This window comes from Morus notabilis, unplaced genomic scaffold, assembly GCF_000414095.1.
Source record: "Morus notabilis unplaced genomic scaffold, ASM41409v2 Scaffold606, whole genome shotgun sequence".
In the NCBI taxonomy this organism is placed as follows: Eukaryota; Viridiplantae; Streptophyta; class Magnoliopsida; order Rosales; family Moraceae; genus Morus; species Morus notabilis.
In genome coordinates, this window is record NW_010364071.1 from 66,097 (window position 1) to 92,980 (window position 26,884).

The 26,884-nt window shown below is 35.3% G+C and overlaps 3 protein-coding genes across 7 annotated transcripts; all 3 read left to right on the plus strand.

Moving 5' to 3' along the window:
- The first annotated feature begins 6,580 nt into the window (after positions 1 to 6,580).
- Positions 6,581 to 7,459, plus strand: LOC21391514 (protein lin-37 homolog). The gene is made up of 2 exons (XM_024170552.1): positions 6,581 to 6,903; positions 7,005 to 7,459. The coding sequence occupies exons 1-2, from the start codon at positions 6,596 to 6,598 to the stop codon at positions 7,264 to 7,266; spliced, it is 570 nt and encodes a 189-aa protein (XP_024026320.1). The 5' UTR covers positions 6,581 to 6,595; the 3' UTR covers positions 7,267 to 7,459.
- A 964-nt stretch (positions 7,460 to 8,423) lies between these two features.
- LOC112093008 lies at positions 8,424 to 11,014 on the plus strand. The gene is made up of 5 exons (XM_024170550.1): positions 8,424 to 8,808; positions 10,059 to 10,173; positions 10,269 to 10,358; positions 10,478 to 10,576; positions 10,671 to 11,014. The coding sequence occupies exons 1-5, from the start codon at positions 8,741 to 8,743 to the stop codon at positions 10,770 to 10,772; spliced, it is 474 nt and encodes a 157-aa protein (XP_024026318.1). The 5' UTR covers positions 8,424 to 8,740; the 3' UTR covers positions 10,773 to 11,014.
- Positions 11,015 to 15,759: 4,745 nt separating this feature from the next.
- Positions 15,760 to 26,723, plus strand: LOC21391516 (actin-related protein 9). Of its 5 annotated transcripts, none has more exons than XM_024170541.1 (19): positions 15,760 to 16,021; positions 16,111 to 16,183; positions 16,310 to 16,419; positions 16,542 to 16,601; positions 16,718 to 16,783; positions 16,972 to 17,074; positions 17,396 to 17,604; positions 17,907 to 18,027; positions 18,352 to 18,416; positions 18,577 to 18,666; positions 19,394 to 19,444; positions 19,596 to 19,727; positions 25,164 to 25,253; positions 25,344 to 25,414; positions 25,507 to 25,753; positions 25,839 to 25,888; positions 26,077 to 26,122; positions 26,282 to 26,332; positions 26,490 to 26,723. In XM_024170541.1, the coding sequence occupies exons 1-19, from the start codon at positions 15,872 to 15,874 to the stop codon at positions 26,631 to 26,633; spliced, it is 1,929 nt and encodes a 642-aa protein (XP_024026309.1). In that variant the 5' UTR covers positions 15,760 to 15,871; the 3' UTR covers positions 26,634 to 26,723. The 5 variants fall into 5 exon arrangements, with proteins under 5 accessions (XP_024026309.1, XP_024026310.1, XP_024026311.1 ...); XM_024170542.1 differs by having other exon boundaries at positions 17,414 to 17,604; XM_024170543.1 differs by having other exon boundaries at positions 16,141 to 16,183.
- The last annotated feature ends 161 nt before the right edge of the window (positions 26,724 to 26,884 follow it).

Consider the following 26,884-nt stretch of genomic DNA (forward strand, 5'->3'; position numbering starts at 1 on the left):
ACACGAAGTTGTCTTGATAGAATAGTGCTCTGCAGACAAGCGCGGGCTACTCCAGGAGCGAAGATGGTAACTTGAGTGGTGGATAAGGCTTGGAGGAGAGTAAGAGTGAAGTTGGTAAGGTGCATAAGGCTCTGGTGAGAAGAACTTCAAGAGCAGCGCATGTTGCTCTAGAAGTGAGAACGGTGCTCAGAGCACGTGCTCCGACGGTGAACGTGTCACGACCCCAAATATGGGACCGTGATTATTGAAATTTAATTAAAGAAAATTAACTTAATTAAACTGGACTGTTTAACGAATATCACAAAAATAATTACATAAATATCAATATATTTTACTCCGGAGACTTTCTTTTACAAATAATATCAAAACAATCCACAAATTTAAACTTTACACATCTCAGGGACAATGTCGACCCATACAGATCATATACAAATATATAGTACAACTTTAGAATTTAAAAACTGTAAATTTCTAATTAAAATTAGCTACCTCGTATCTCGAGCCTTTATTCCGTTGGCGTCAGCTTGCCACGTTGCTAGTCAAGTTACTAACTTTGGAGGGAGAAAAATTTAAAACAAGGGTGAGCCGAATGCCCAGTAGGAGAGTAAGAGTGGTTTACAATTAAAACAAATTTAGAAACAATAGTTTAAGTATTTGAAATCCTCAATTCCAAACCTTGAAACCTGCTAAGAGTAAACTCAAAACTGAAAATCTCAGCAGGTGTAGACATTTTTTGAATAAAACAGATAACCACATATTTTAAAACCATTTTTTTTAAATACTAAAACTTTCTCCAATTTATTTCCAACATTACAAGGAATCGAATCCTTCAAGTAATCAACAAGTACCAACTACTTGTAATTCCATTTAAATTCTAAAGCATCCTAGAACTTGAAGTTCATAGGAGAAGACTAGAAGTCAAACACCAGTAACTGAAATGCTCTCTAATAGTACCGGACATAAAGTCTAACATCCGTGCTAAGCCAATATACACCCGGGTTCCGGGTCCTGCCCCAAGGATACAATCTCCATATCCTACTCTTCAGGTAATCAAGCACACTAAGTATCTAATTGCTCATCGAGTCCGTGTTCAAGAGCGAATTACTTATCAGAACAGTGTCACGAGCTCTACATGTTTATACACCATGCTTGAATTTATTTCTAATTCGAGACATATTTTCTTTTATGAAATTTCACTTCTGTAAACTATGATTCGCGAATATCAAGTTTTTCAGAAGGTTTTTCATATATGTATGATTACTCCACATATATTTATTCATAGACTTTTCAAAAATCTTTTTAAAATCACTTATCAAGAAAAATTGAATTCTTCACCAAAAGAAAGAATTCCTTGAAACACTTTTAAAAAGGATGAGAAATACATTCTCATTCTTAAACATGGTTATAATTGGAGAAGTATGGAAAATTCTGGCTTAAAACTGATTTTCAAACATTTTTAGGCAGTTTTAGTTGCCACCGGTTGGCCGGTGGAGTGCATACCGATCGCCCGGTGCGGGCAACCGAGCTGTTCCGCAAACTGGAACAACTTGCTGCTCCAGCAAGAAACGTTGCCCAAAACTTGCATTTTTGAATCACCTTCACCAATAACTCATGGAAAGTAATTTTTTACATATCCAGTATACCAAATCAAGGGTTGTAAACTAAAATCCATAAGTAATTCAATTACTTCTCCATAAACCAAGTTCAAAGCCTTTTATCATCAATGAAACTCAATTCTTGAAACTCAATCCTCAAAATTTAGGAATTTTGCCAAATCAAAGAGAATTCATAACTTCAAGAGGTGCTCAACAGTTTCCTTTGATCAATCACCAGCTAAACAAAGCTAGACAATAAATCACCAAATTTAAATCCAAAATTTGAAGGAGAAGAAGAAAACCCCTACCTCAAACATAGAAGCTCCTTCCTCAAAATTTCTTGAGGGCTTAGCATCCCGATGTCGTCCTCAACATTTTGAATCATGTAGTGTCGACTTCCACCGCCAAAAATGGCAGCTCACAGCGTGGGCGGCGGCGGAGCTCTGGTGAGCTATCGGGCATGATGGATTTTTTACATGCAATTTGGATGTCATCTCGTTCTCCTCTCCATTGTGAATTCATAAAAATGAAAATCACTCAAGAATGAGTGAGATATGGAATTTTGAAATTGAAGAAAAAATTTGGAAAAGAAGAGAGAGAGTTCAAGTAGAAGAGAGAGCTCCATGAGAGTGAGAAAGAAAATGTCTCCGTGAAGGAAAGAAAAAGGAAAGAAAAAGGAAGAAAAAGAAAAAGAAAAAGAAAAAAAAAAAGGAAAAAGCAAGAATGGAAAAATGGGCTTGGACTCTCTGTACAAGTTTACTATCTAGAATTCAAAGTCCAATCTAACTAAAATATGAAATGGCCCATCATTTCTGTTCTGAAAAATTAGCTGCTTACACTTTAAATATGTTCAGGGGACAACAACGTCAATTCCAAAGCAATCTTTTTTAAAGGAAGAAAATCATTTATGTGATCATTTTAACTGAAAATCTTTTACTAATATCAGATTAATTAACCTTAACAACCGGATTACACTAATTAATCTTAATTAATTTGATCGGATGTTACAAATGAAAGTGACCCTGAAGATGAAGACTTAAACGTTGCTGGAAAATGTATGAAGAAACTTCAAAAAGTTTTAAGATGGTGGTGAAAATGGATCAAAAAAGTGTTTTGAAAGGTTTTCAAGGTTGTCAACACTTGGAGGCTTTGAAGGACTTTGAAGAGCTTGAAGAACCTCAAGTCTCTATAGCAAGAGATTATAGAAGTCTGAAGGAAGGGAGAGAGAGAGATCTAAAGAGGATGAAGATAATGGCTAATGATGATGATGGATTCACCCCCGAAATGAAGGAGATGAGGGGCATTTATAAGTGAAATTGGTAGGATTTTGGCGGCAATTCTGGAGGTTCGTAAGGCATGCTCTAACGGATGCATGCACAAGCAATCCTAATGGAGAAAAGCCCTCTGATACCTTTCCAAAGTTGAAGAGGAGATTAACCAAAAATGGAATGAAGACTTCTGGGAACTTGCTCTAGGGGTGAATTGGCGGCGCTTTGAAGGAAGCATGCATATGCGATCCAAATGAAGCAAAGTCATCGGAAGTCTTTCCGGGGTTGAAAAAGAGTTGGCATGGAAATGAAAATAGAGGTTCATGGTGGCTGCTCTGAAGTCTAATCGGTGGTGCTCTAACGGAGACTTGCACTCGCAATTCCCTTTGGAGCAAGGTGATCATGTGACTTTCTGGATTGACAAAGAAAATATCCAAAAATGGAAAGACTTGGAGGTAAAGCTCCTGATTTGAAGCTGACGTGAAGAGTTCCAAGGTCTGAGATTCTCAAGAGTATTTGACTCAACTTCATGCTCCATTGACTTCCTCTTTCGGAGGTCTGATCGCATGTCAGACCTTGTCAGAGATGGTTTATACGATATTGGCTAAGCAGCCGTCAAGTTGGCTATGACATAAAAGTAGCTCCGAATGAAGTTGTTCTGACGGTGAGCATGCTCCAGACAAAGGCTGCTCCAGGTGAAGCTACTCTGAAGGATGAGCGTGCTCCAAGCGAAGGTTGCACTGATGGTGAATTGGGTAAGAAAAAAATCCAAAGGAAGGATGACTAACAAGGAAAAGGCTCCGTTAGGCACACTTGGACATGAAGAGGATCCTCCGAGAAATATGCCTACCATGGATAGTGAGGAATTTTAGGTTTCCAAAAGAACAGGAGGAATGCTTTTTGAGAATTCTCCATCACCTATTTGTATTTAATTCGATTAATTCTGAAAACCTCCTAGCGGGATTCAAATTGGATCGAATTAAACGACAAACATGCCTACTTGATCACACATGGCCCACCAAACCACAACACACGGGAGTTCCCCGAGCGTGGCTTGGGTCCATGAAGCGAGCCCAATAATGTCGCGTGACGTCATAGTTAGGCCTGCCCTTGAATGGGCCTGATAAAAAATCGGGTATCAACAATATGCTAATTGTAATATTTTTTTAATAAGTAATTACAAATTTAGCATTTGAGTGCAAAAAAATATTCTTCAATGCAATGATAATTGTTGTGCTAAATTTACCATATGTCATGCTTTGTGGTAAATTTCTCATCAAACATAGCACACGTCAAATTTAGCATTTGATTATTGTTGGTTGAGATGTTTACTTTTACAAGTGTAATCATTGTAACTTTTGTATTTTATAATTATTCAAAGAAAATAAAAGTCTACTTTTATGGTTTTTAAGCTTAATAATTATAAAAAAAAAATTAGCATTTTAAATAGTATTACGCATTGGAATACAAATGAAATAACATGTCATATCATATTTTTTTATCTCAAATAGACAATTGGTATTAGTATTTACATGGTAATTTTTAATGAAATCTAAATTTACTATTTACTGTCAAACCTTTTTAAAGGTTGACCTACTACAATTTTCTAAAAGAGATATTTGATCTTGAGAGCCCATTAGATTTTGGGTTCAGAAGTTTAAATCGTATGTTTAGAGAATCAGTAAGTATGGTTAATCTCAAACCTCAAATGCAAGTCGGAGAATGGAGATTGTGGTGAAATTTAGTTTGATAGAATGACATTAAAGTTAGAATCTAATAAAATTCAGAAGTAGAATAAGTGATTTCTTTTCCAATTTTAATATTTGTTTGAAAAATGAAATTAACGTTAATTATCAGTCATTGGAATGGAATTAAATTTTGATAAAAGTTAATTTGGACTCATAGTATCAATATATAATACCTGTGAAAATAAACCAAAACAAAATATATATTTAATATTTGATAAGAACAAAGTTGTCAGCCATGCACTCTAACTGACCACGCTTCTAGTTCAGTGGAGTATATATATATATATATATATGACTCGTTTGAGTTATATATTTAAATAAAAATTTATATTTTTATACAAAAAAAAAAACACTATAATTAAAAGGTTTAAACTATCGTTTAAATCTACCCAACAAGTTGAATGCAGTTTTTTTCCTTGAAGCATACAAATACAAAAAAACAAGTGAAGTTTAATGTAGCATACATGTAAAAAATTGCATACCAGTGGATCAAAACTTGAACAATCATAAATTTTATCATTAAAGGGGAAAAAAAACTCAATGGGGACGGCTGTCCCTATTCGACCTCAAATGGCTCTAATATCAACTTTTAAATAATAATTTTAGAGTTTCACTAGTCGACAATTGCGAAACTGTTAAAGGACTGCCCCCATTGATCTTTTAAAAAATAAAATATGACTCTTTTAAAAACTTAAACTTTTTAATTTCCCCCCTTTAAAATTTTATTTTTTCATTCAGCCCCCACAATTTTTTTTTAATTTCATTTCTACATTTTTTTATACAACTTTACTCCTTTTACTCATGACAATATTTATTATGATATACATGACAATATTTATTATAATATAATATATATATAGGAGCTTTTTATACATATGATTTTTTTTCCTTTTTACCTTACATTTTAAATTTAAAAATATACACTTTAAGAAAGTTTCACTCGTAGTCCTTGAAAAATAGACTACTAGTAATTTCTTACATTTCAACCGTTAAATCAGTATAAGAATATATCTGTTATGAATACTTTTTCAATCTGATGTGATTTTGACAAGATGTAACAGTCAAAACGGAGACTACTGGTAAGACAGACTACTGAAAAAATTATGTATTAACTGTATAATTTATACATTTCAAATTCATATAAATTACTTACCTTTTTCGGTCAAAAGTTGATTTTCACTATAAAAAAAAACCTATATATATTCTCATATTATACCATTTTTCCCTTTCTTTTCAAAAAAGTTTAATTGATGACATTTAGGTCATTAAGTGGTCAAAATTAATATCAATGAAAAGAAGTTCGCATAAATTAAGAACTTTAAAAGTATAAGATCTCGTTCACTTCACGAATTTGAGTTTTCAGTTCGAGCTGAAATGTGACATTTTTTGAGATCTTTTCATTGTAGTAGAAAAAATTAGATGTGATATTTTTTGAGAGCTTTTTACTGTAGAAACTTAAAATTAAAAACTCGAATCGGTAAAATGAACAATACCTAAATATAGTTAGCCCCAAAATATGTTGTGTGATTTATACCATTTTACGTATAAAATGAAAAAAAAAAAAAAAAAACTATAGTATGATATCCTTATCAATCTAATCAAAATTAATTACATTAAAATAAAAATGACCTAAAACTAATAATCGGATATATAAATATAAATATGGCGTTTTAAGATAAAGCCGTATCAATTAGCTTTTTGAGTTATTGACACAAATGGTCTTCAACCTCTTTAATAAGTGACATTTTAATTCTTAAATTTTTTTTTTTTTTTACAAAACAATCACCAACCTTTTTAAATAGGTGTAATTTGATCCTTTTTGTTAACACCTATTAAATTCTTCACAGAACGTGTCACGTAACCCATCATGTGACCCTTATTTCAATAAAATGACTTAAATGCCTCCGTAAGAGAAACTTTTCTTCTTCTTCTTCTTCTTAAACCCTAAATCTCCCCAACCGCCGTCAGGCTCCCGTCGCCGACGATGGAAGACAGCAACAACAACAATAAAAGCAACATCAGCCATCAAGTAATTTCTCCGAAACCAAAAGCTGTCTTTCTCAATCTTCTACATTACAACCTTCAAAGCAAAGAACAAACACAAATAATACCAGCATCATTCATACTTCATCAACCACAACAACAAAACGCTTCTGTCTCTCTCTCTCTAAAACTTCCCCCAAAACCTCAGCTTCTACAGAAACTGAGAAATGCTAGATCTAGTAAACGATCCTTCCTCCACCTTCCTCTCCCACCAACTCTTCCATTTCCTCCTCCAATCTCGACACTGAGGTCATCATCACCGATCTTCTTTCTTCTCTCTCTCCTAATTTCAAATTTTAAATTCATCTTATTCTTATTCTATTCTTATTCAAATTTCCTCCTCCAATCAGTGCTGTCGCGAAATCCCAATCTCCACCTCGGCCGCCCAGTCCTCCGCCGTCGCCGGCGCCGGCTCGAGAAAGTGCAGGAAGGCGAAGACTAAGAAGGCGGTGGCGGTGGCAAACTCACAGGAATCTCCTTTTCAGAACTCAGCGCAGGCAGTGTCGGAGTGGCGCTTCTATGGATCTCTTCGGCAGGCCTTCTCCCCGGGGTGGGCGAAGGGGCACTCTATCCAGTCATGAGACCTCCTGCGCGCGCAACGCCGGACCTTGAACTCAAACATGCGGAAATGATCGCAGGAGAAGCCTTGCAATTCCTGTGATTGGATGGCGAGAAGAACTCAGTTGGGCTTAATGTAAGAATTGTTGATTTGTTTGGTTGCTGAGAAAAAAAAAACGAAGAAAAAAGAAAGAAAATTCAATTAATAGGACTTTTTACCAATATGTCCGTATTAGAAAGTCATTGAGCGGCACGTGCAATTTTCTTGAAGAATTTAACATATATTAACAGAAAGGACTAAATTACACTTATTTAAAGAGGTTAGGGGTCATTTTATTCAAAAAAAAAAATTAGGGATTAAATTGTCACTTATAAAAGATGTTGAGAACCATTTGTGTTAATAACTTGGCTTTTTTTCTATTGTAAAATTTTTTATGAGCCCGTTTAGTTCGTTGATTCGAGTTATTAATTTGAGTTAGAATTTAATTTTATGTAAGCTTTTTACTGTAATAAAAAAGTTAGATGTAATTATTTCTGAGAGCTTTTTATTGTAATAAAACTTAAATTATAAACTCAAATTAGTGAAATGAACGAGACCTATATGTATTTAGTAGTTTTTGAAAATTACAATATTATAATTTTTTTAATACTTTTTCATGTTATTTATTTTTCAAAAAAAAAAAAGTATAGCATTTACTCCCCTAGATTAAAGGCTAGCTTTACCACTTAATGGTAAGACTAGAAAAAATAAATTTATGAATTAAACGCTACTTCCACCTCTTCTTGATAGGACTGAAAAAAATAAATTAATAATTCTTTATTTTTAACGATTAATATGTATTAAAAATTATTTATTATGTATAATTTTTTAATTTACTGTGAGTTTGATTACATTCAATAATCAAAAATTGGTGTACTAATAAAAAGGCCTTTCGGAAAAAGTCTCAATTTATATGGTTTGTAATTCTTTTATTAATAGGGGTTTAAAAAATTATTATATTAACTAATAAAAAAGATAATAACTCACACCTTATTGAAAAGTTGGATTCAAATGGAGATGCTGAAAAAAAGGTAAAAAGAAAGAAAAAAAAAATCAAATGGAACGACAAGCGACGCGTTCAAAATCCACCGTATTGCACGCAACAAACCATTTACCAGCGACTCACTGAGTGGGTGGCACGCTTCTCTTTCTTCTTTCTCTCTTTTTTTTTTTTTTTTTTTAATTCGTCGAGAAAATCCCTTTTAAATATTTGTTTGGCATTCTAGAAAAAGAAAAAGAAAAGAAAATAATTTTCCATCTCATAGCTCAGAAATATTCCCATCTCTCGCTTTTGCCTCAGAGATTTCCATAAATTGACCCATAAAACGCCCAACGACCTCCCTCTCTCTCTCTCTCTCTCTATGTTCAGAGTTTAATAGGAGAGTAACGATAGCTTTGAGCTAAATTTTCCAGGAAAACTCCATTTTTCTCTCTCGCTTTCTTTGGAAGAATTTGAACGAGAAGAAGCTGCAGCAGAAGAAGAAGAAAATGGGTTTCTTCTCCTTCCTTGGACGGGTCCTCTTCGCTTCGCTCTTCATCCTCTCCGCTTGGCAAGCGTAAGCTTTCTATCTCTTTGCTTTTTCTCCGATCTGTCCATTTAGGGTTTCGATGTCGATTTACGTTTCTTTTCCATCGTTTCATTTATGCAATGGCTCAGTTTTGGTTTCGTTCTTTTGTTGGATTTCATTAAATGATCAGAATGTTATGTGATTGGTACATTTAGCTCATCGGAATGAAAGTAGAGTTCGAATTTTGATTTGTATTTGCGTAATGGAATTTAGATTCGATCTGTTATAGGATTTTTTTTCGCGTGAATTAGATCTAGTTTCATTGTCAAAGTATGGCTGATTTTGGAATTCTCTTATCGTTTCAAAATGGTAATTTTATTGGAAGTTCCCCCTTTTCTTCTGTTATTTGAAATTGTTGTTGTGGCACTTCGGAAGAAATTTCTTACTTGTGAAATTGTTCTGGATGCGTTTTTATTACAAGTACATACAGTTTTTGGGTCGTTTTTGAATTTCAGTTTGTTGGGTAAAAAGGTTGTTGAATTATGAAGATTTATTGATGTTTTTAACGTCTTAATTAATGTAATATGATATGAAAACAACTTTTTTCAGGTGAACTTAAGAGGGTAGATTCTGTATTTAATTATTAATTTGGTTTAGGCGGTACTAATATGGTCCATGACCATTTATGTAATAATAGTATAATTAGTAGGTACTCGGTTTGGGATAAAGCTCTCTTCTGTGGTTTATTTAGTGTCAAATTGTTTCTATTTTGATTGCAAGCATCGTGTTATAAAGAATTCCGATCCTTCTGATGGTGTTAAATGTTAATTCAGCCAAGATTGCATGTTGGAACCTTTACATTTGCACCCTTTTCTCTTTAATTACTTTTATCGTCATTCTTCATATATCCTTTCACACAAGATGTGAAGTATTTCTATTGTTTTCAACACCGCATGAATGGAAAAATGTGAAGGGAAACCAACTATTATACATCACTTAGTAGGTTTCTTTGTTGCTTTTTTTTTTTTTAATCACTACTGGATTGGCTGGAGATGTGGATAAGTTTTTTCTTGGTGAGCATCAGTCAGAATATGATATTATTAGACGCTTACAAGGATGAAAAGATTCGAGGAAATACATAAATAAAAAACTGATGTAGTCATTAGTTATTAAAAGATTCGAGGAAATACATAAATAAAAAACCGATGTAGTCATTAGATATTAAGCTTCTATTCCAATATATAAATGCAGCTGGTGTAGATGATAGCATTTTTTTAACACTCCATCTACGTGCTTAGGTTCAATGAATTTGGTGACAATGGGGGGCCGGCTGCAAAGGAGTTGGTTCCTAAATTTAATGTCTTCAACAAAAACCTCTCATCCAATCTAGGGGTTGCGTTACCAAATATTGATGTAAGATCCTTTTGCTCTCTATTGGCTTTATCTTGCTAGGCTCTCATTTTGCTCCTTGTCTGAACTTGCTTCTACTTTGGATATATAACATACAGCCTAGACAACTAGTGGCAACTGTTATTACCTCAAAAGCGCTTGGAGGCATCCTCTTTGTATTTGGAAGCTCATTCGGAGCTTATATCCTGGTTAGAATTCCCTTTTCTTATGAATTTTTCGGTTGGTTGCTTTAGAATTCAAAGGTTTCGGAAGTGAATCTTGTGTTTTAGCTCTAGTCATGAAAACTGATCATTGTTTCTCCCTTCAGCTTTTCTACTTGGCACTGGTTACTCCTATTCTGTATGATTTCTACAGCTACAGTCCCGAGAAGGACGCATTTGGTGTGCTTTTGAATGATTTCTTGCAGGTTTGAATAACTTTATGCTTGATAAGTTCTCTGCCTTTTTCTTTGGGAAATGTAGCTAATCGAATTTGCAATATCATATTTTCTTTTTGGGCAGAATGTGGCACTTTTTGGTGCACTACTTTTCTTCATTGGGATGAAGAACTCCATTCCAAAAAGGCAAATCAAGAAGAAGGCTCCAAAATCCAAGACAAACTAGGTGCAGCAAAGAGGCAATAGATCATTGGATTGTTTTCAGGGGTGTTGCGATTTTTAGGTTCGGAAGTGGCTGCTCCTGCAGCAGCAAAATTACTGCTGGATGTTGATCACTCATTTTCTACTTTTGTAATGTTTTCTTTTTTAGGATTTGTTATTTTCTTACTCCCTGTTCTGGGATCAGATATACGTTTTCTACAACCGGATTATTTAGAGAGAAGAAAAAGAGGAATTTTTTCTTGAATAGAAATTCATATAAAGCTTTAAGCTTCAATGCCTTCTCTTTATTGATAATAGCGGATGCATTTTGGTTCATGTATGTCCTTGCAAGGAAAACCTTGTTCAATCTTGTTGGGATTGCTATTTGCTATCGAGTAGATAATCGTTTCTTTCGCTCGTTCGAGTTTAGAACTTGAGTTAAAAAGTGAATTTATGTAAGAGAAGTCACTGTAGTCGAAAAAGTTGAATTTAACTTTTTATGAGAGAAAACGTTGTAGTAAAGACTTGAGTTGTGATTCAAACTAGTGAAATGAACGGAGAGTGAAAATATTTAGGTGTTAAGTGTGCATATAAAGAGTGTTTTGCCATGATCAGGCAAGAGTTTGCTAACTTCGTCTCTTTGCAGGGTGACTACAATCAGACCAAGGTTGAATGGCAACCTGAAACAGCCATAATGCAGATAGATAATTTTGTCAGTTGCTTGTGAACATAAAAGTTGTTAAAAGCCAAGAAAATTGCAAAGTCAAGTAGTAACTTCGTATGTGCAAATTCTCTAAACAAAATAGATAGGATTAATTTCAAAAATTTCCTCTGAACTATGACCCATGTAACACTTTGCCTCCCGAGTTTCAAAACGTAACATCCGCTTCTCCTGACCTTTGTTCCGTTAACAATTTTACCCATTCTGTTACACTGAGTGACGAATTTTGTAACGTGTCCATTATTTAACCCATATGAGTAGGGTAATATCGTAAAATATCCTGTAAAAACCCTAGGTAATTAAAAAAAGGATTAAAATGCATCAATTTATCAGGTTATTTAAAAAAAAAATTAAGATTTGCTCCAAAAGCATTTCACGATGAGAATCTAGAGGCAAGCACAGCTCGTGGTTGGATGAGTTGGGTTTTGGCGAAGTGGAGGAGGGGGCCACCAACTTTTTGACTGTCCTTCTCAGTGTGTTGTCTTTTGTGACTCTATTACTTTTAGGGTTCATTTCCCTCGTTGAGACAGAGTTAGGAAAGGATGGCATTTGTTGGTGGATACTCAATGTCGATAGTGGTTTTACTAGCATGAGATGTGTAGGAGCTCTGGAAGAGCTACATCTTGGAGGCTTTTTTATCCCTATGGTGATGCGTCCCTTTCGGGGGAGTGCATGCCAAGGTTATAGTTGATGGCACCTACGCGTGGACTCACACGCTGACATAGGGTGCTCTGGCTCCTTATTTCTCTGCAATTTCCAACCTCTTTGGTGGCATGGGTCAATTTGTCTTCAGTAGTTCTTCTCATGTTGTTAGGGTTTGTCTTCAATAGTTCCCTTAGAATATGATTTTTTAGAGGAATAATGAGATCTAATTTTGGATAAATTGATGCAATAATGCCCTTTCCGTTACTAGTAATTCTGAACAAAGATGGGTATAAGCGTAATTTTACTTTTAAATCTCACTAAAAATGGACACGTGGCGAATTCTGTCACTCAGTGTAACGGAATGGGTAAATTATTATCGGAATAAAGTTTGGGGGGAGCGGATGTTACGTTTTGAAATTTAAGAGACAAAGTGTTACAATGGCATAGTGCAGGGGGAATTTTTTAAATTAATCCAAATAGATATGACCACATGCAATTACTCAAAAAGGAAACTTGGATGAAGAGTAATTGTTTTGTTATTTACATCAACTACATGCAATGTAAGATTCTTATTGAAGGTGTCCATATTGCACAAATGACGCACAATAACATGTTCTGTTAATTAAAATGCCACATAACATATTTTATCTTGTGTGAATTTTGAATAAAAAATAGTAAATGAAATATATGAGACTTACAATATTTATCATATTATTAATTTGGTCAAAATTTTAGATAACTAAAGCCCTAAAAATATTTTCTGACCCCCATAAAAAATTATAATAGTTATAAGTAAAAGTATTACTTAGGTATTTCCTTTGGGGCAATATTAATTAGTTTTGTTTAGAAAAAATATTGATAGGTATTTTAAGAAAATATGTTATTGAATATATACAATGTGTTTTGATTATTTGCAGTTGTAACGATTTTTGCAATTAAGCAGTTAAGTTATTCATCTCAATAATTGTTGCTCAATTAAAAAGGGATGAGTGGCGTTTTCACACTCTCACCCAGTAGTTAATTGATAATCTACTAGAATTACAAGTGAAATAGAAATAAACTACATTTTTGTTAATTAGCATTCGGAGAATTTAAAATCACATCAACCCAAACTATATTTGAGCACAATGAACAATGAGAATCTATTCGTAAATGATAAGAAATAGGACCCTAAATTGTTTTTCACCTCTATACAGCGACCACAACGGTGGTTATTCACCTCAATATAATTGAAAAGGATTATTTTCATAAATACTTCTTGAATTATGTATCTTATTTCAAAATGCCCCTTAATTTGTTAAAATAGTTCAAAACATCACCCGATCTATAGAAAAGAAATCAAAACGCTCCTTTCATCCACTTCCGTATATAATCTGACGGATTTTGCTAACGTGAAACTAATATTAAAATATTAAAACCTAATTAAAATGAAAAAAATGAATTAATACCTAAAAACTGAATTAATTACTAGAAAATTGTTAAAAAAAAATAAAAAAAAAAACCTATGAAATATCCTATCTCCCTGCACTGTCCCAGCCTCCACACCGCCGGCCGGCAACAACCCTTCCCCTCAGCGAATGTATCGCATCCGTGAGATCCCATCACACCAAGCCTTTCTCTCATTAGATCTCGTTGCACCCATCATAGCTAATCGCCCATTCCCCCATCCATCGAACCCATCACTCCCATGAGATCCCCAACATCTTGTGAGATCCTCAAGGGGTAGCTTGTATTGTATTGTATTAGGGATATTGTATTGTGTTGTATTATCATATATTATATGATGTTTGGTATCATGACGTATTATATGACGGGTCAAATGTAAATTTTTAATAATGTTGGGATCAAAATGTAAATTTTGAAAAATTTTAGGGCCAAAATATAATTTTTCAAAAGTTTTGGGGTCAAAATAAAATTTAATAAAAATTTTAGGGTCAAAATATAATTTTACAAAAGTTTTTGAGATCAAAATGTAAATTTTGAAAAATTTTAGGGCCAAAATATAATTTTTCAAAAGTTTTGGGGTCAAAATGAAATTTAATAAAAATTTTAGGGTCAAAATATAATTTTACAAAAGTTTTTGGGTTAAAATATAATTTTATAAAAATTTAGGGTCAAAATGTAATTTTTAAAAAAATAAAAAACTTATATTGTGCCCTTAAATTTTTACAATTATAGACTCTAGCATTACCTTATATTGGCCAACTCCGACATTTAGTTTTGCCCAATTTTAACATAAATTATTGATTTATTATAAAATAATATAATATAATATACTAAAAATAAGTTATATTTAATGATACGATATAAATTATATTAATTTACCATCCATATTTATTTATACAATATAATAATCACAATAAATATAATATTATTATATTATTATACAATAATATTCTCATACAGTCAAACGAACATAGCCCAACAATATAAGTTGAAAAAACAACATCAATGCTCATCAATCTTTAAGAAGAATTGAAGATAAAAAAACAAATACACATTTCTTGTTGTTCGAACAGCAAAGAAAAGCAGAGGAAGAAAAACAGATGCCTCTTTTGAGAAACTTCAAAACCTTCATGAGAGCCCTCTTCGATGATGGGGTCTAACTTTGTGAAATTATTTGGGGCTCATTTTGTTCATTGATTCGAGTTAAGATGTGACTTTATGTGAGAGTTTTTTATTATAATAAAAAAATTAAATATGACTGTTTTTAAAAACTTTTTTACTATAACAAAACTCAAATTTTAAATTCAAATCGTTAAAATGAACGAGACATTAATATTTTAGTGAGATATCAAACGAGCTAGTGCACCTTTACCCCAATTTCTCATGGACCCATGTAATCTTTCATTTCATTTGCCATTTTTACACCAAAAGAAAAAAGAATACAAAGGAAAAAAATATTTGTGCTTTTGATAAGATGGAAGATGAAAGAGAGAAGCTCTGAGAAGATGGAAGATAAGATAGAGAGAGAGAGAGAGAGAGAGAAAGATGGATGAGGTTTGGTGGATCGGTGGGGGAAGGCTTGCCGGCGGCTGGGATAAGGAGAGGGGTCGTCTTTGGTGATCACCATTAGAGAAGATTAATTTCTAGTTTTTTTTAATGAATTTAAATTAATGGCTGAGATTTAGTGTACTTAGACCAGTTTGGTGTATTTAAAAATCGTTTATTTCACCGATTTAAATTTTATTACAATAAAAAATTTAAAAAACAGTCACATTTAATTTTTTTATTATAATAAAATTTTTTTACATAAAATTACGTCTCAATTCAAATTAAAAATTTAATCAACAAATTAAACGACTCTTAAATCAAAAGTGATATAATATCCGTATTTGTTTTTGTCATTTTAATCTAAATAGAATTAAAAATTAAACGTCAAGTTTTTGTCATTTTAATCTAAATAGAATTAAAAATTAAACGTCAACAAAATCTGTTAAATTATACACAAAAATAGACACGAGGGTGCTTTAATATATTTTTTTATAAATAAAAAAAATTTTAAACTGTTTTAAAAAATTAAGAAATATTTTAAAATAAAATATATATTTCAAAAGACATTTACGAAAATAATTCAATTAAAAATCTCTAATAATAAAAGGAAAAAAAAAAAACAATAATCCTTTCATTAAAATAATAAAAAAATTAGAAAAATGAAATCCCGGGAAAGTCTCTCCAAAGCCCAGCCATGTTCCTGAAACTTACATCAGTTGATTAGTACTTCACTCGGCAAATAATCAACATATCTTCCATAGCTCATGACTGCACTCAAAAAACGCAAACGACAATATCAGATTCAGATACTAACCCTCACTGACCAAAACCCAAGCAAAGAGAAGACCAGAAACCAAGCAAAAGAGCTTTCAATTCCCCATTTTTTCCCAATTCCAATCTCCTTCTTAAAAATGGTAAGAAACCCACAAACTCCTCCATCAATCTCTCTCTTTTCCGCTCGTCCTTAATCCATAAGTTGACGATTTCGCTGTGTTTGATCCAGGATTACCTAAAATCCGTCGTTCCTTCGCAGCTCATCTTGGAACAAGGCTCCAATTTAGTCGTAATCAATCCAGGTTCTTAATTCAATTCTTCTCTTTCTCTAATTCATCAACAACAAAAAAAAGAAGAAGGAAACTTTACTTTTCTTTTGGTGTTTTGTAACACTTTAATTTGGTTATTTTCTTCTCTGTTACGCCCAGGTTCGGCGAATGTCAGAATTGGCCTTGCTTCGCAGGACGCCCCTTTCAATATCCCTCATTGCATTGCTCGTTATACCACCCAAGTCCCCAAGAGAAACGTCCAAGATCAGGTTTTTTTTTTAAAAAAAAATTATTTTTTCATGATTTTTTTGATAATGATGTTAATTGAGTTTATGTTTAACTTGGGTAATTTTTATTTTATTTTATTTATTTATTTATTTTGGGATTTTAGGTGCTCAATTCTCAGATCACTACAGTGCAGCATATGGAGAGAGAAAGGGCTTATGATGTTGTGAGTTATTGAGTCAAGGCACATTCTTGGTTGATTAATATTTACCTTGTTCTTTATAGAGTGATATCTGATTTGATTTGATTTGATTTATTTATTTATTTTTTGCTGTTTTGAAGGCCGCGTCCTTGTTGAAGATACCGTTCTTGGATGAAAAGGTAGCCAACAATGCCTTGCCGCGCAAGGTATGAATTAGGATTGGTCATTTTATTTCGGTTATTCAGATAGGTTTCCAAATTCTTGTGATGGAATCTTTTCCTAAATGAATGTGAAATGAAGTCTTTGGTTATTGTTTTTGATGTTTGCAATTGTTTATGAGAGGAAGAAAGGAAAAAAAAAAAAAAGAAGGTATAATTGCAAAGCTGTTTTGCAGATGGTGCGTGTTGATGGATTTAATCCACAGAATAGCAGGAAGGAGTCTGCATTTGTGTGGACGGATGTATACGAGAAGAATGCTGCTTCCTCTTCAGCGACAGGTTGTAGAGGAGTCTCTCTAATTTGCTCGGTTTTACATCATTGCTTTAATCTCTTCTCATCTGGGCGTACTATTAGAAATTTATGTTTTTGTTAGTATGTCCATGGAGTGTCTAAAGAAAAAATCGACATAGTGCACTTTCATGAGTTTGTTTAATTCGTTCTTTCAAAAAATTTGGCTGATTAATGTAGATGGGTGCTTTAGCATGGATTTTGAAGTAACCATGAACCTTGTTCACTGTGGATTCAATGGATCTTTGTTACAGACTATTATTATTTAGTTTAAGTTTGCAATTTGTTAAAGTGGTGTTTTTGTTCTGAAGATACTTTGGTGTGTAAAGGTGTGGATAATGAATCTGGGGGCCAACATCAAGGTGCTGATTCTCAAGAGCCTAGCTCCAATGAACCTAAACTCAAACAATCAATTTACGGTGAGGAAGCCGTAAGAATATCCCCTGCGGAGCCCTATTGCTTGCGCCGTCCTATACGCAGGGGTCACCTCAATATTTCACAACATTATCCGATGCAACAGGTACAGATTGATTTTATTCAGTTTTCCAAGAGATAAAATAGAGGTTTACTTCGTTATCAACACCAAGCATATTGCTTATTCTCAATTCCAGTCTTGGGAAGTTTGATGGATGCAGAAGTACTATATCACTTCAAATTGATGACATATATACATATATGAATGCCCAAACATTCACTTATCAAAATGTGTATATATGTTGCCTGACTAATTTGTATTGCATTCCTTCATACTGCATGAAATAGCCTATGACTAGTTATTCTCACCTTATGCATCTGTTTGTTTACTTTTAATGTTAATTACAGGTACTCGAGGACTTGCATGCTATCTGGGACTGGATTTTGATAGAGAAATTGCATATCCCTCTATCAAAGAGAATCAAGTATGCTGCAATTCTGGTTGTTCCGGAGACATTTGATAATCGAGGTACTTACAAGTAACATGATTAAGCTAACCATCTTAATGTGACTACGAAGATAAACCCTTATCACTACTATTTCTATGCTTTGCATCTTATTCATCTCACATCCTGACATATTACTAATTCCCACCCGAGGTTAAAAAATTATAATGAAATAAAAATACATACATACACGTGTGTATGTAGTAGTGTTGGTTTTAATGCTTTTGGGACATATACCTTCTCTTGTTATTTTTTCTGTCTTTGCCTATTTTATGGTTTAACATGTGCTTATTTTGTCACCCTGATTGAAGAAGTTGTGATTTCTGTTTGTCATTTGTTTAAAGCAGAGATAAAAGAGATGCTGTCTATAGTCTTGCGAGACTTGCACTTTAGCTCAGCAGTAGTGCACCAGGTGAGGAACTTTTTGTTGATAGTCTTAGATCTTGATTTTGGTTAAGTTCTTGTTGCAGGGATCAGATTTACTGGGCTTCAGCCCATCATTTGATTGATGAACAGCATCCTTTATGATAAGCACTAGCGTTTATCATCTTACTCTGAATTGAGTGATGCAGGAAGGTCTAGCTGCAGTTTTTGGGAATGGGTTATCCACCGCATGTGTTGTAAACATAGGTGCTCAAGTAGCATCAGTTATTTGTGTCGAGGTAATATTTATTTCTTTATTGCTTCTTGTACTAGTATAGATTATGATAATATTCAAAGTTTTGTGCTGAGTGTTGGATTTGGTTCATACTATACCAGGACTTTTTCCTTTCCTTTTGAAAAAGAGAGAATAAAACTAAATCAAAAGTTCATGTTTTGGCACTCAACCTGAATAATCTTTTTAGTAAAGGACTAAGTTTACTTCTTGTTAAGCAAAAATAAAGACAAAAGTAGATAGCTATTTTCACGTGTTCCTTACACTACCATAACCATAGAAACTGCAACCTACGGCCATTATCAACATCATTCTGATTCCACTATTGGCCATCACAAGGTTTATTACAGGCCCACTGATTTTGTCTCCCAAACCACTCTTACCTTCAACAATGTCCCTTGGATCTCTACAAGCAACTGTTAACACCTATGTGCCGCTGCTCTGTCAATGTTCCCCAATACCTCTTTTTCATTAACTGCTTCCACGTTCCATCACCAATTATAACTTGATTACTTTTAATTGTTATGAATTCTAGAACCATCTTTTTGTTGATCCTATTTTTGGCTAGAACGTAAAAGCACACTTGTAGTTCCCTTCTTTGTCATCATTACCACCCTTTTAGAAAAATCTTTCTTTTCAATAACAATAGAAGTGCCCTTTCATAGCTTTATATGTAGAAAGGTGAAAAACAGAAAATAGGAAATGAGGGTTAATCACTCTCTTTTGCTGTTCAGGATGGAGTGGCTATGCCTACTACTGAGAAGACTTTGCCTTTTGGTGGAGAGGTTTGTTTCATATAATGATAATAATAATAATAATAATAACCACTTTAGGAGTTATTCTTATTTACTCTCAATTACGCGTTCATGATTTTGTAGTTCCATCTTTTTTTTTTTTAATGTGGTCAAGTCACAACTCAAGAGTATACTGTTACAGGATATATCGAGATGCCTTCTTTGGACTCAAAGGCACCATCAGACATGGCCACAGATACGTACTGATGTTTTGTCCAAACCTATAGACCTCCTGATGCTTAACAGGCTAAAAGAGTCGTATTGTGAAATTAAAGTGAGTTCTTTCTATGTCACATTTGAACCATAACCATGGTACTCTTAACCTCCATTCCCGTGATTATGGATCTAGGTGATGATGATCGTCTGCTAATAATATTTTATACACGAGTTAGATAAACTCATTGGAGAAAAGAACTTATCCCTAATTCTGTTGTTAGCTGATCACCTAGAATCTAGGAAATAGATAATCACATGATCCCTAGCCCTAGCCGGTCATAATCCTTGGGAGATAATGCTTGCTTCTAGAAGATAATGTTAAAGATAATACGGTTATTTCCCACACTCCCCCTCAAGCTGGTGAATAGGTGTCTCCCATTCCCAGCTTGGTTGTAATTTCTTAGAAGGTAGTACTATTAAGCCCTTTGGTGAAGATATCTGCTAGTTGATCTCCTGTGGGAACATATGGTGTGCAGATCAATCCACTATCTAGCTTCTCCTTGATGAAGTGTTGGTCCACCTCGACGTGTTTTGTTCGGTCATGTTGCACTGGATTATGTGCAATGCTGATTGCTGATTTATTATCGCAGTGGAGTCTCGTCGGCCCACTCCATTTAATCTTCAAGTCCTCCAATATGATCTTCAGCCATAACAATTCGCAGATCACCTGTGCCATTGCCCTAAACTCAATTTCTGCACTTGATCGAGCTACAACATTTTTTCTTACTTCTCCATGTCACCAAGTTGCCTCCAAGGACTGTACAATATCTGGAGATAGACCTTCGATCCATGGGAGATCCTGCATAATCTACATCCGTGTAAGCCTCAAGGACAAGTTCAGAGTTCCTCTTGAACATTATTCCCTTTCCTGGGTTAGCCTTTAGGTAATGAGGCACTCGGTAGGCTGCTTGTAGATGGACCTTCTTGGGATTATACATGAATGGACTGATGATGCTTATGGAATATGCTATGTCCGACCGGGTATGTGCAAGATAAATGAGTTCACAACTAGTCTTTGGTACGTTTCTCTGTCCACTCTTTGATCACCTGTGGCTTCTCCAAGTTTATGGTTCGCCTCTATAGGAGTTGCGACTGGTTTACTAGCGAGCATTCCTGTTTCTCTAAGAAGATCCATGACATAATTCTGTTGTGAAATGAAGATGCCATGTCTTGAATGTGCCACCTCAATCCCAAGAAAGTATTTCAACCTTCCCAATTCCTTAATCTCGAACTCTTTGATCAGGCGCTACTTCAAAGCTTGTTTCTCCCTCACATAATTTCTTGTTACAATAATGTCGTCCACATAGACTATCAAGACTGTGACTCCCCCTGAATCTGAGTGTTTGATGAAGAGGGTGTGGTCTCCCTGACTTTGCTTATATCCAGTGGCTAGCATCACTTTGGTGAATCTTCCAAACTAAGCAATGGGTGACTGTTTTAAACCATACAATGCTTTCTTTAACTTTCATACTTTATCTCAACTCCTCTGAACCCAGGGGGAATGGTCATATAAATTTCCTCTTCCAAGTCCCCGTGAAGGAATGTATTCTTCACATCATACTGTTGTGGTCCCAGTTATAATTGGCTGCCAATGACAATAAGATCCTCACTGTGTTCATTTTTGCGACTGGCGCGAAAGTCTCTTGATAATCCACCCCATATGTCTGAGTGTATCCTTTGGCAACTAGTCTTGCTTTGTAGCGCTCTAATGACTCATCTGCCTTGAATTTTAAAGAAAATACCCATTTGCACCCCACTGCTTTCTTTCCTCTCGGAAGGTCCACTATCTCCCATGTTCCCTTTTTTTCCAGAGCATCCATTTCCACTCCCATAGCTTATTGCCATTCTTACTTAGATAATGCCTCAGACAAAGTGTTTGGAATAGCAATTTCATTTAGACTCGTAAGAAAGCTTTTATGTGATGGTGAAAACCTCTCAAAGGATACAAAATGATATAGTGGGTATAATGGCCTCTTGGTACATTCGCGGGTTCCTTTGCTTGTAGCTATAGGCAATTCTTGGTTAAGTGTTTGAAGGTCAGGAGATGAAGGTGGGTGTTCTACCAGTAAAGGCAAAGTAGGTTAAGAAACTGTTACCTCATTCTCAAGAGTCGGGTTGGAGATTTGGACTTGTGTAGATTCAAAGGCTGGGCCCCGTTTCCTTGAGTACGTCTTTCCTTTTCCAAAGCGTATATGATCAAGAGTCTTATCCTGTATAGGAGACACAAATGGTACTGGGGAGGCTGTGGCAAGTTTTGAGGGTGCTGCGGATTCCACAAGTTTAGGAGTGGGAGGATGGGATGACGAAGAGGATGGTAGATCAAGAAGGAAAGAATCCTTATCTTCTATAATAGAAGGCTCCCCCTGAAGATAAGGTTGAGCAAAATATGGTTTCTCTTATGCAAATGTGACATCGGCTGAGACAAGAGCTTTTTGGGGGGTGGTTGATAGCATTTGTACCCTTTTTGTGTGGAAGAGTATCCTACAAAGACACTTTTGAGAGCTCTAGGATCCAATTTTCCCCGATTATTGTTATGGACATGAACAAATGAAGTGCAGCAAAAAATTATAGCTGTAAGGTTGTTGGTTGTATTGATGTCAGGATAGAATTTAAAAAGAGCTTCCATTGGACTTTTTGACCCTAAAACCCTTGAAGGAATTCGGTTTATGATATAGGCAGCGGTAAGAACGGCTTCCTCCCCATAGTGTTTTGGTACGTTTTGATGAAACAAAAGTGCCCGGGTAGTGTTTAGGAGGTGACCATTTTTTCTTTCTGCAACCCCGTTTTGTTGTGGAGTTTTTACGCAAGATGACTCATTGATGATTCCTTCTTTTTGGAAAAAAGGAGACAATAACTGATTAAAGTAGTCTTTTGCGTTGTCAGACCTAAATCTCTTTATTTTAGTACCAAACTGATTTTGAATCATCGAGTGGAAATTGGGAAAGATGTTACTCACATTGGATTTATTTTTTGAGCAAAAAGATCCAGGTAACTCTAGTACAATCATCGATAAAGGACACAAACCAACGTGAACCGGAGATATTTGGAGTAGTGGAAGGGCTCCAGATATCACTGTGGATTAGATAGAAAGGAGAAGAACATCTTTTATTACTAATAGGAAAGGAAACACGAGTGTGATTTGCATACTCACAAATGTCACAATGAAATCCCCTAATATCAAATCCCCTAAATAAAGAAGGAAACATAATTTTTAAAACTGCAAAAGAAGGCTGGCCAAGGCGGTAGTGGTGCAACCAAATGAGATCCCTTTTGGAGGAAGAAAAAAATGAGGATGTTAGGCTCTTCCTGATCATATGTGAAAAATTCGACGTCTCAAGGTAATAGAGTCCATCCTTTTCCTTAGCACGTCCAATCTTCTTCCCCGAATCCTGATCCTGAAACTCACAATAAGAAGGGTAAAACATAACATGGCAATGTAAGTCTTTTATAAGCTTTTGAATAGACACAAGGTTGGTGGACAGTTTTGGGACATGTAAAACATTTTTTAGGATAAGACTAGGTGCGATATGGACATCCCCTGCCCCGGCTACTGTGGTGTGGTTTCATCGGCAATCGTAATTTTTCTATTACTTGGACACGGGGTGTAAGTTTTGAATTGGTTTGAGACATGTGTCATATGATCCGTAGCTCCCGAGTCTAAAATCCATGAATTCACAAACAATTTATCTGAAGCATTTAGTCCACAAGAGAATGAGTGCTTACCCGAGAGTGCCAAAGAGCAAGTGTTGGAGGATGGTTTCTCAAGGGTTCCCAACAAGTACCTCAATTTTTCTATCTCTTCATCATTCAACCCGCTATGGTCTTGAGTTTGAGCTTGATCTTGACTTACTTGGGAGGTCTTATATGCTTCGCCTTGTTGTCGTTGCTGCTGTCCTCCTTTATTTCCCCATTCACGGCTAGTTGTTGAAGGTTTTCCATGTAATTTCCAGCAGCGCTCTCTTGTATGTCGTGGCTTTTTACAGTAGGTAGACCAGAGATCTTCTCGATTTGCTCCCTTTTTATCCTCTGTTTTTCCAGGTTCAACTTTTTGTGGTTGTTCCAAGATGAGACCTTGCTGTTTGTTACTAGAGGTTGCGAGTGCAAATCCATCAACTGCTTCAGGTTCAAGCATCACTCCTCTTCGACTTTCCTCAGTCCGGATTAAAGCTATTGCCTCTTCCAAGGATGGGATTTCCAACTTCCCTAGGATCTGGATTCGTATAAGATCAAATTATGAGTTTAAACCTGCAAGAAAGTCATAAACTCGATCTCTTTCTATGAATCTTTTCACTGCCCCGCACAGTCACTGCACTTCAAGTCAATTACCCTATAATAATCTAGTTCTTGCCACTGGTTTTGCAGAAAATTAGCGTATTCTGTTACAGTTTTACTTCCCTATTTGGCTACCGCTGTTTTGATCTTAATTCGTAAATCAAAGCTGCATCACGAACTTTAGAGTAGGTTCCATGTGCAGCATCTCAAATCGCCTTTGCGGTTGGCAAAAACATGAATGTGTCGCTGATTTTGGGTGTCATGGAATTCCACAACCAAGACATGATCATGGAATCCTCTTCATCCTAGACTTCGAATCTAGCATCTCCTTCCTTCAGTACAGTCCCAATTAAGTGACTTAATTTTCCTTTTCCCTTTAGAAAAGTCCGAACCAATTGGGACCATTTCAGGTAGTTTCTGCCATTGAGTCTATAGGCTGTCTGTATATTCTGGAATTCGCTTGAAGAACGCTGAATCTCTTCTTCCTCATGCTATTGGGTTGCTTGAACCAAGGGAGTTGAAGAGGTTGTTTCTAACATCTCTGAATTTATTCGGATGTGGGATCACAAGAAAGAGGGTAATCCGCAAAACAGGAAACAGAAAAGAGGGTAATCCGCAAAGAAAAGGCAAATTCAGGAAAAAAAAAATTGCGGAAGAAAAAACTGTAATGGGAAAAGAGGGAACTGCGATGAAGGCAATTTAGAGAAATTCGGCTATGAAGGCCGAGGAAAAAAAATCAGAGAAATTCGGCTATGAAGGCGGAGGAAAAGAAGGATTTATTTCTAGAAAAAAGCCCTATGGCTTTGATACCATGTGGAAAAGAATGAGGAAAAAATATTTTATTAATTCCAATAATTTTCAGAAGCCACTAAAGGGCTATATATACACGAGTTAGATAAACTCATTGGAGAAAAGAACTTATCCCTAATTCTGTTGTTAGCCGATCACCTAGAATCTAGAAAATAGATAATCACATGATCCCTAGCCCTAGCCGGTCATAATCCTTAGGAGAATTCTTGCTTCTAGAAGATAATGTTAAAGATAATGCGGTTATTTCCCACAGGTGGGGTAGTTGTAAATAATAGACGAGCTCGTCCTATTATTTACATGCATCTTATCTTCCTTACTGATGTTATATGCATGCTTAAAGACTTGCTACATGTTGGTCAAGAGGTTTGCTTCTCAGTTCTAGCCAACTAATTCGTTGAGCTGCCTATGGCAGGAGGGGGAACTTGATGCTGTTGCTGTTGTTCATTCTTACGAAGATAAGATGCCAGCAGGATCTCATAAGACAAGACTGACTGCTCTCAACGTGGGTCCCATTTTTATGAAGTGTTCTTGCCTCTATCTTCCAAAATATATTTTTCAGTCTGAAGATTTATTGTTACTGCATTTTAAATAGGTTCCTCCAATTGGTTTGTTCTACCCAATGCTTTTGGTTCCAGATGTTTATCCTCCACCACCCCGCTCGTGGTTAGTAAAAGTTTTTTTTCAAGTTACCGTTTGCACGATAAAAAGTATCTTGGGTAAATGTTGCATGGGTTTTAATCAGTTTACTTCTCCAGGTTTCATGACTATGAGGACATGCTGGAAGATACATGGCAAATGGATTTTCCCAGAAGAACTGAAATGCCGGATGGTCTATTTCCTAACAGCTTTAATGTTGGATTTCCAATGTGGGACAACTATCCAGTTTTTGCGGCCAAACCAAAGAAAGAAGAGAAAGTTGGCCTTGCGGAAGCTATCACAAGTAGCATTCTTTCAACAGGTCGCATTGAACTCCAAAGGAAATTGTTTTGTAGCATACAATTGGTAAGTTCTGGCACAAAGTTGGACTGCAAGTTTCAATATTTATTAACACCTCTTAAATGGAATTGCTTACAATTTGTTCCTGTAGATTGGTGGCGTGGCTCTGACCGCTGGTTTTGTTCCTGCTGTGGAGGAGAGGTTTGTTTTACTCTTACTTTTAACTAAAGCACTATCTTTTTGAGGCCCTTGTATGCCCATGTTAAAAACAACTCTTCCTAAAATACTTATTTAAAAGCTCTTCTAATTTTTCCCCTATTTTGTCCTCGTTTCATTCATTTGTTTTAGTCCTGTTATTATTATTACGTTTTTTTTTTTCCTTGTTGCAGGGTCTTGCATGCAATTCCTTCAAATGAGGCCATTGATACTGTTGAGGTTAGCTTCTTTGTCTCAATTATATCATTTCTTGTTTTTCTTTCTGCTCAATGAAGAGATGGAAATAAAATTTGTTAAGCACCTAATGCAGCTAATACCCATTGAATAATAGGAAACTGATCTGACTACATATTATCTGCCTTGATCAATGGTCAACAGGTTTTGCAGTCTAGAACTAATCCGACTTTTGTATCGTGGAAAGGTGGAGCGGTAAGTCTCTAGCCTTCTATCATCTTATGTACATTGTTGTTATCCATTCTTCCGCGTGATTATTATCAACATCATTGATAGTATGGTTATTGCCCTGCTACTTAATAACAAAATCATAAAACATTCCTCATATTATCATCTATCCTGTTGTCGACAGATTCTTGGAATTCTCGACTTTGGTCGGGACGCGTGGATACACAGAGAGGACTGGATTCGCAACGGGATTCACATAGGAAGCGGCAGAAAGTACAAGGACTCTTATTTCCTTCAAGCACAGGCTATGTGTTACATTAATTCATAATTAAAAACTCTTTATCACACCCATAATTTTCTTCCTTTGTATTACTATTATGCATGAATATGGTCATATTCTAAAAGGTTCTATTCTCAACGTGGCTCTAAACATGCTCATGAAGAAGGCAGTGACGAGGAAAAATAGCATAAAAGCTAATAAATTAGCCATTGAATTGAGAAATTTGAAAAGTCCCACATCGGAAAGGAAAGGCATGGGCAAGGGAAAGGAGGAGTATAAATAAAGGTGGTAGTGGAAGT

What these genes read in the sequence shown, in the direction of transcription:
- LOC112093008 (XM_024170550.1), top strand. Translation starts at nt 8,741, where the DNA reads ATGGGTTTCTTCTCCTTCCTTGGACGGGTCCTCTTCGCTTCGCTCTTC. An exon ending in ATCCTCTCCGCTTGGCAAGC is followed by an intron (nt 8,809 to 10,058) that starts GTAAGCTTTCTA and finishes CTACGTGCTTAG; the next exon opens with GTTCAATGAATTTGGTGACA. An exon ending in CATTCGGAGCTTATATCCTG is followed by an intron (nt 10,359 to 10,477) that starts GTTAGAATTCCC and finishes TTCTCCCTTCAG; the next exon opens with CTTTTCTACTTGGCACTGGT.
- LOC21391516 (XM_024170541.1), top strand. Translation starts at nt 15,872, where the DNA reads ATGACTGCACTCAAAAAACGCAAACGACAATATCAGATTCAGATACTA. An exon ending in TTTAGTCGTAATCAATCCAG is followed by an intron (nt 16,184 to 16,309) that starts GTTCTTAATTCA and finishes TGTTACGCCCAG; the next exon opens with GTTCGGCGAATGTCAGAATT. An exon ending in ACAATGCCTTGCCGCGCAAG is followed by an intron (nt 16,784 to 16,971) that starts GTATGAATTAGG and finishes GCTGTTTTGCAG; the next exon opens with ATGGTGCGTGTTGATGGATT.
- LOC21391514 (XM_024170552.1), top strand. Translation starts at nt 6,596, where the DNA reads ATGGAAGACAGCAACAACAACAATAAAAGCAACATCAGCCATCAAGTA. An exon ending in CCTCCAATCTCGACACTGAG is followed by an intron (nt 6,904 to 7,004) that starts GTCATCATCACC and finishes TCCTCCAATCAG; the next exon opens with TGCTGTCGCGAAATCCCAAT.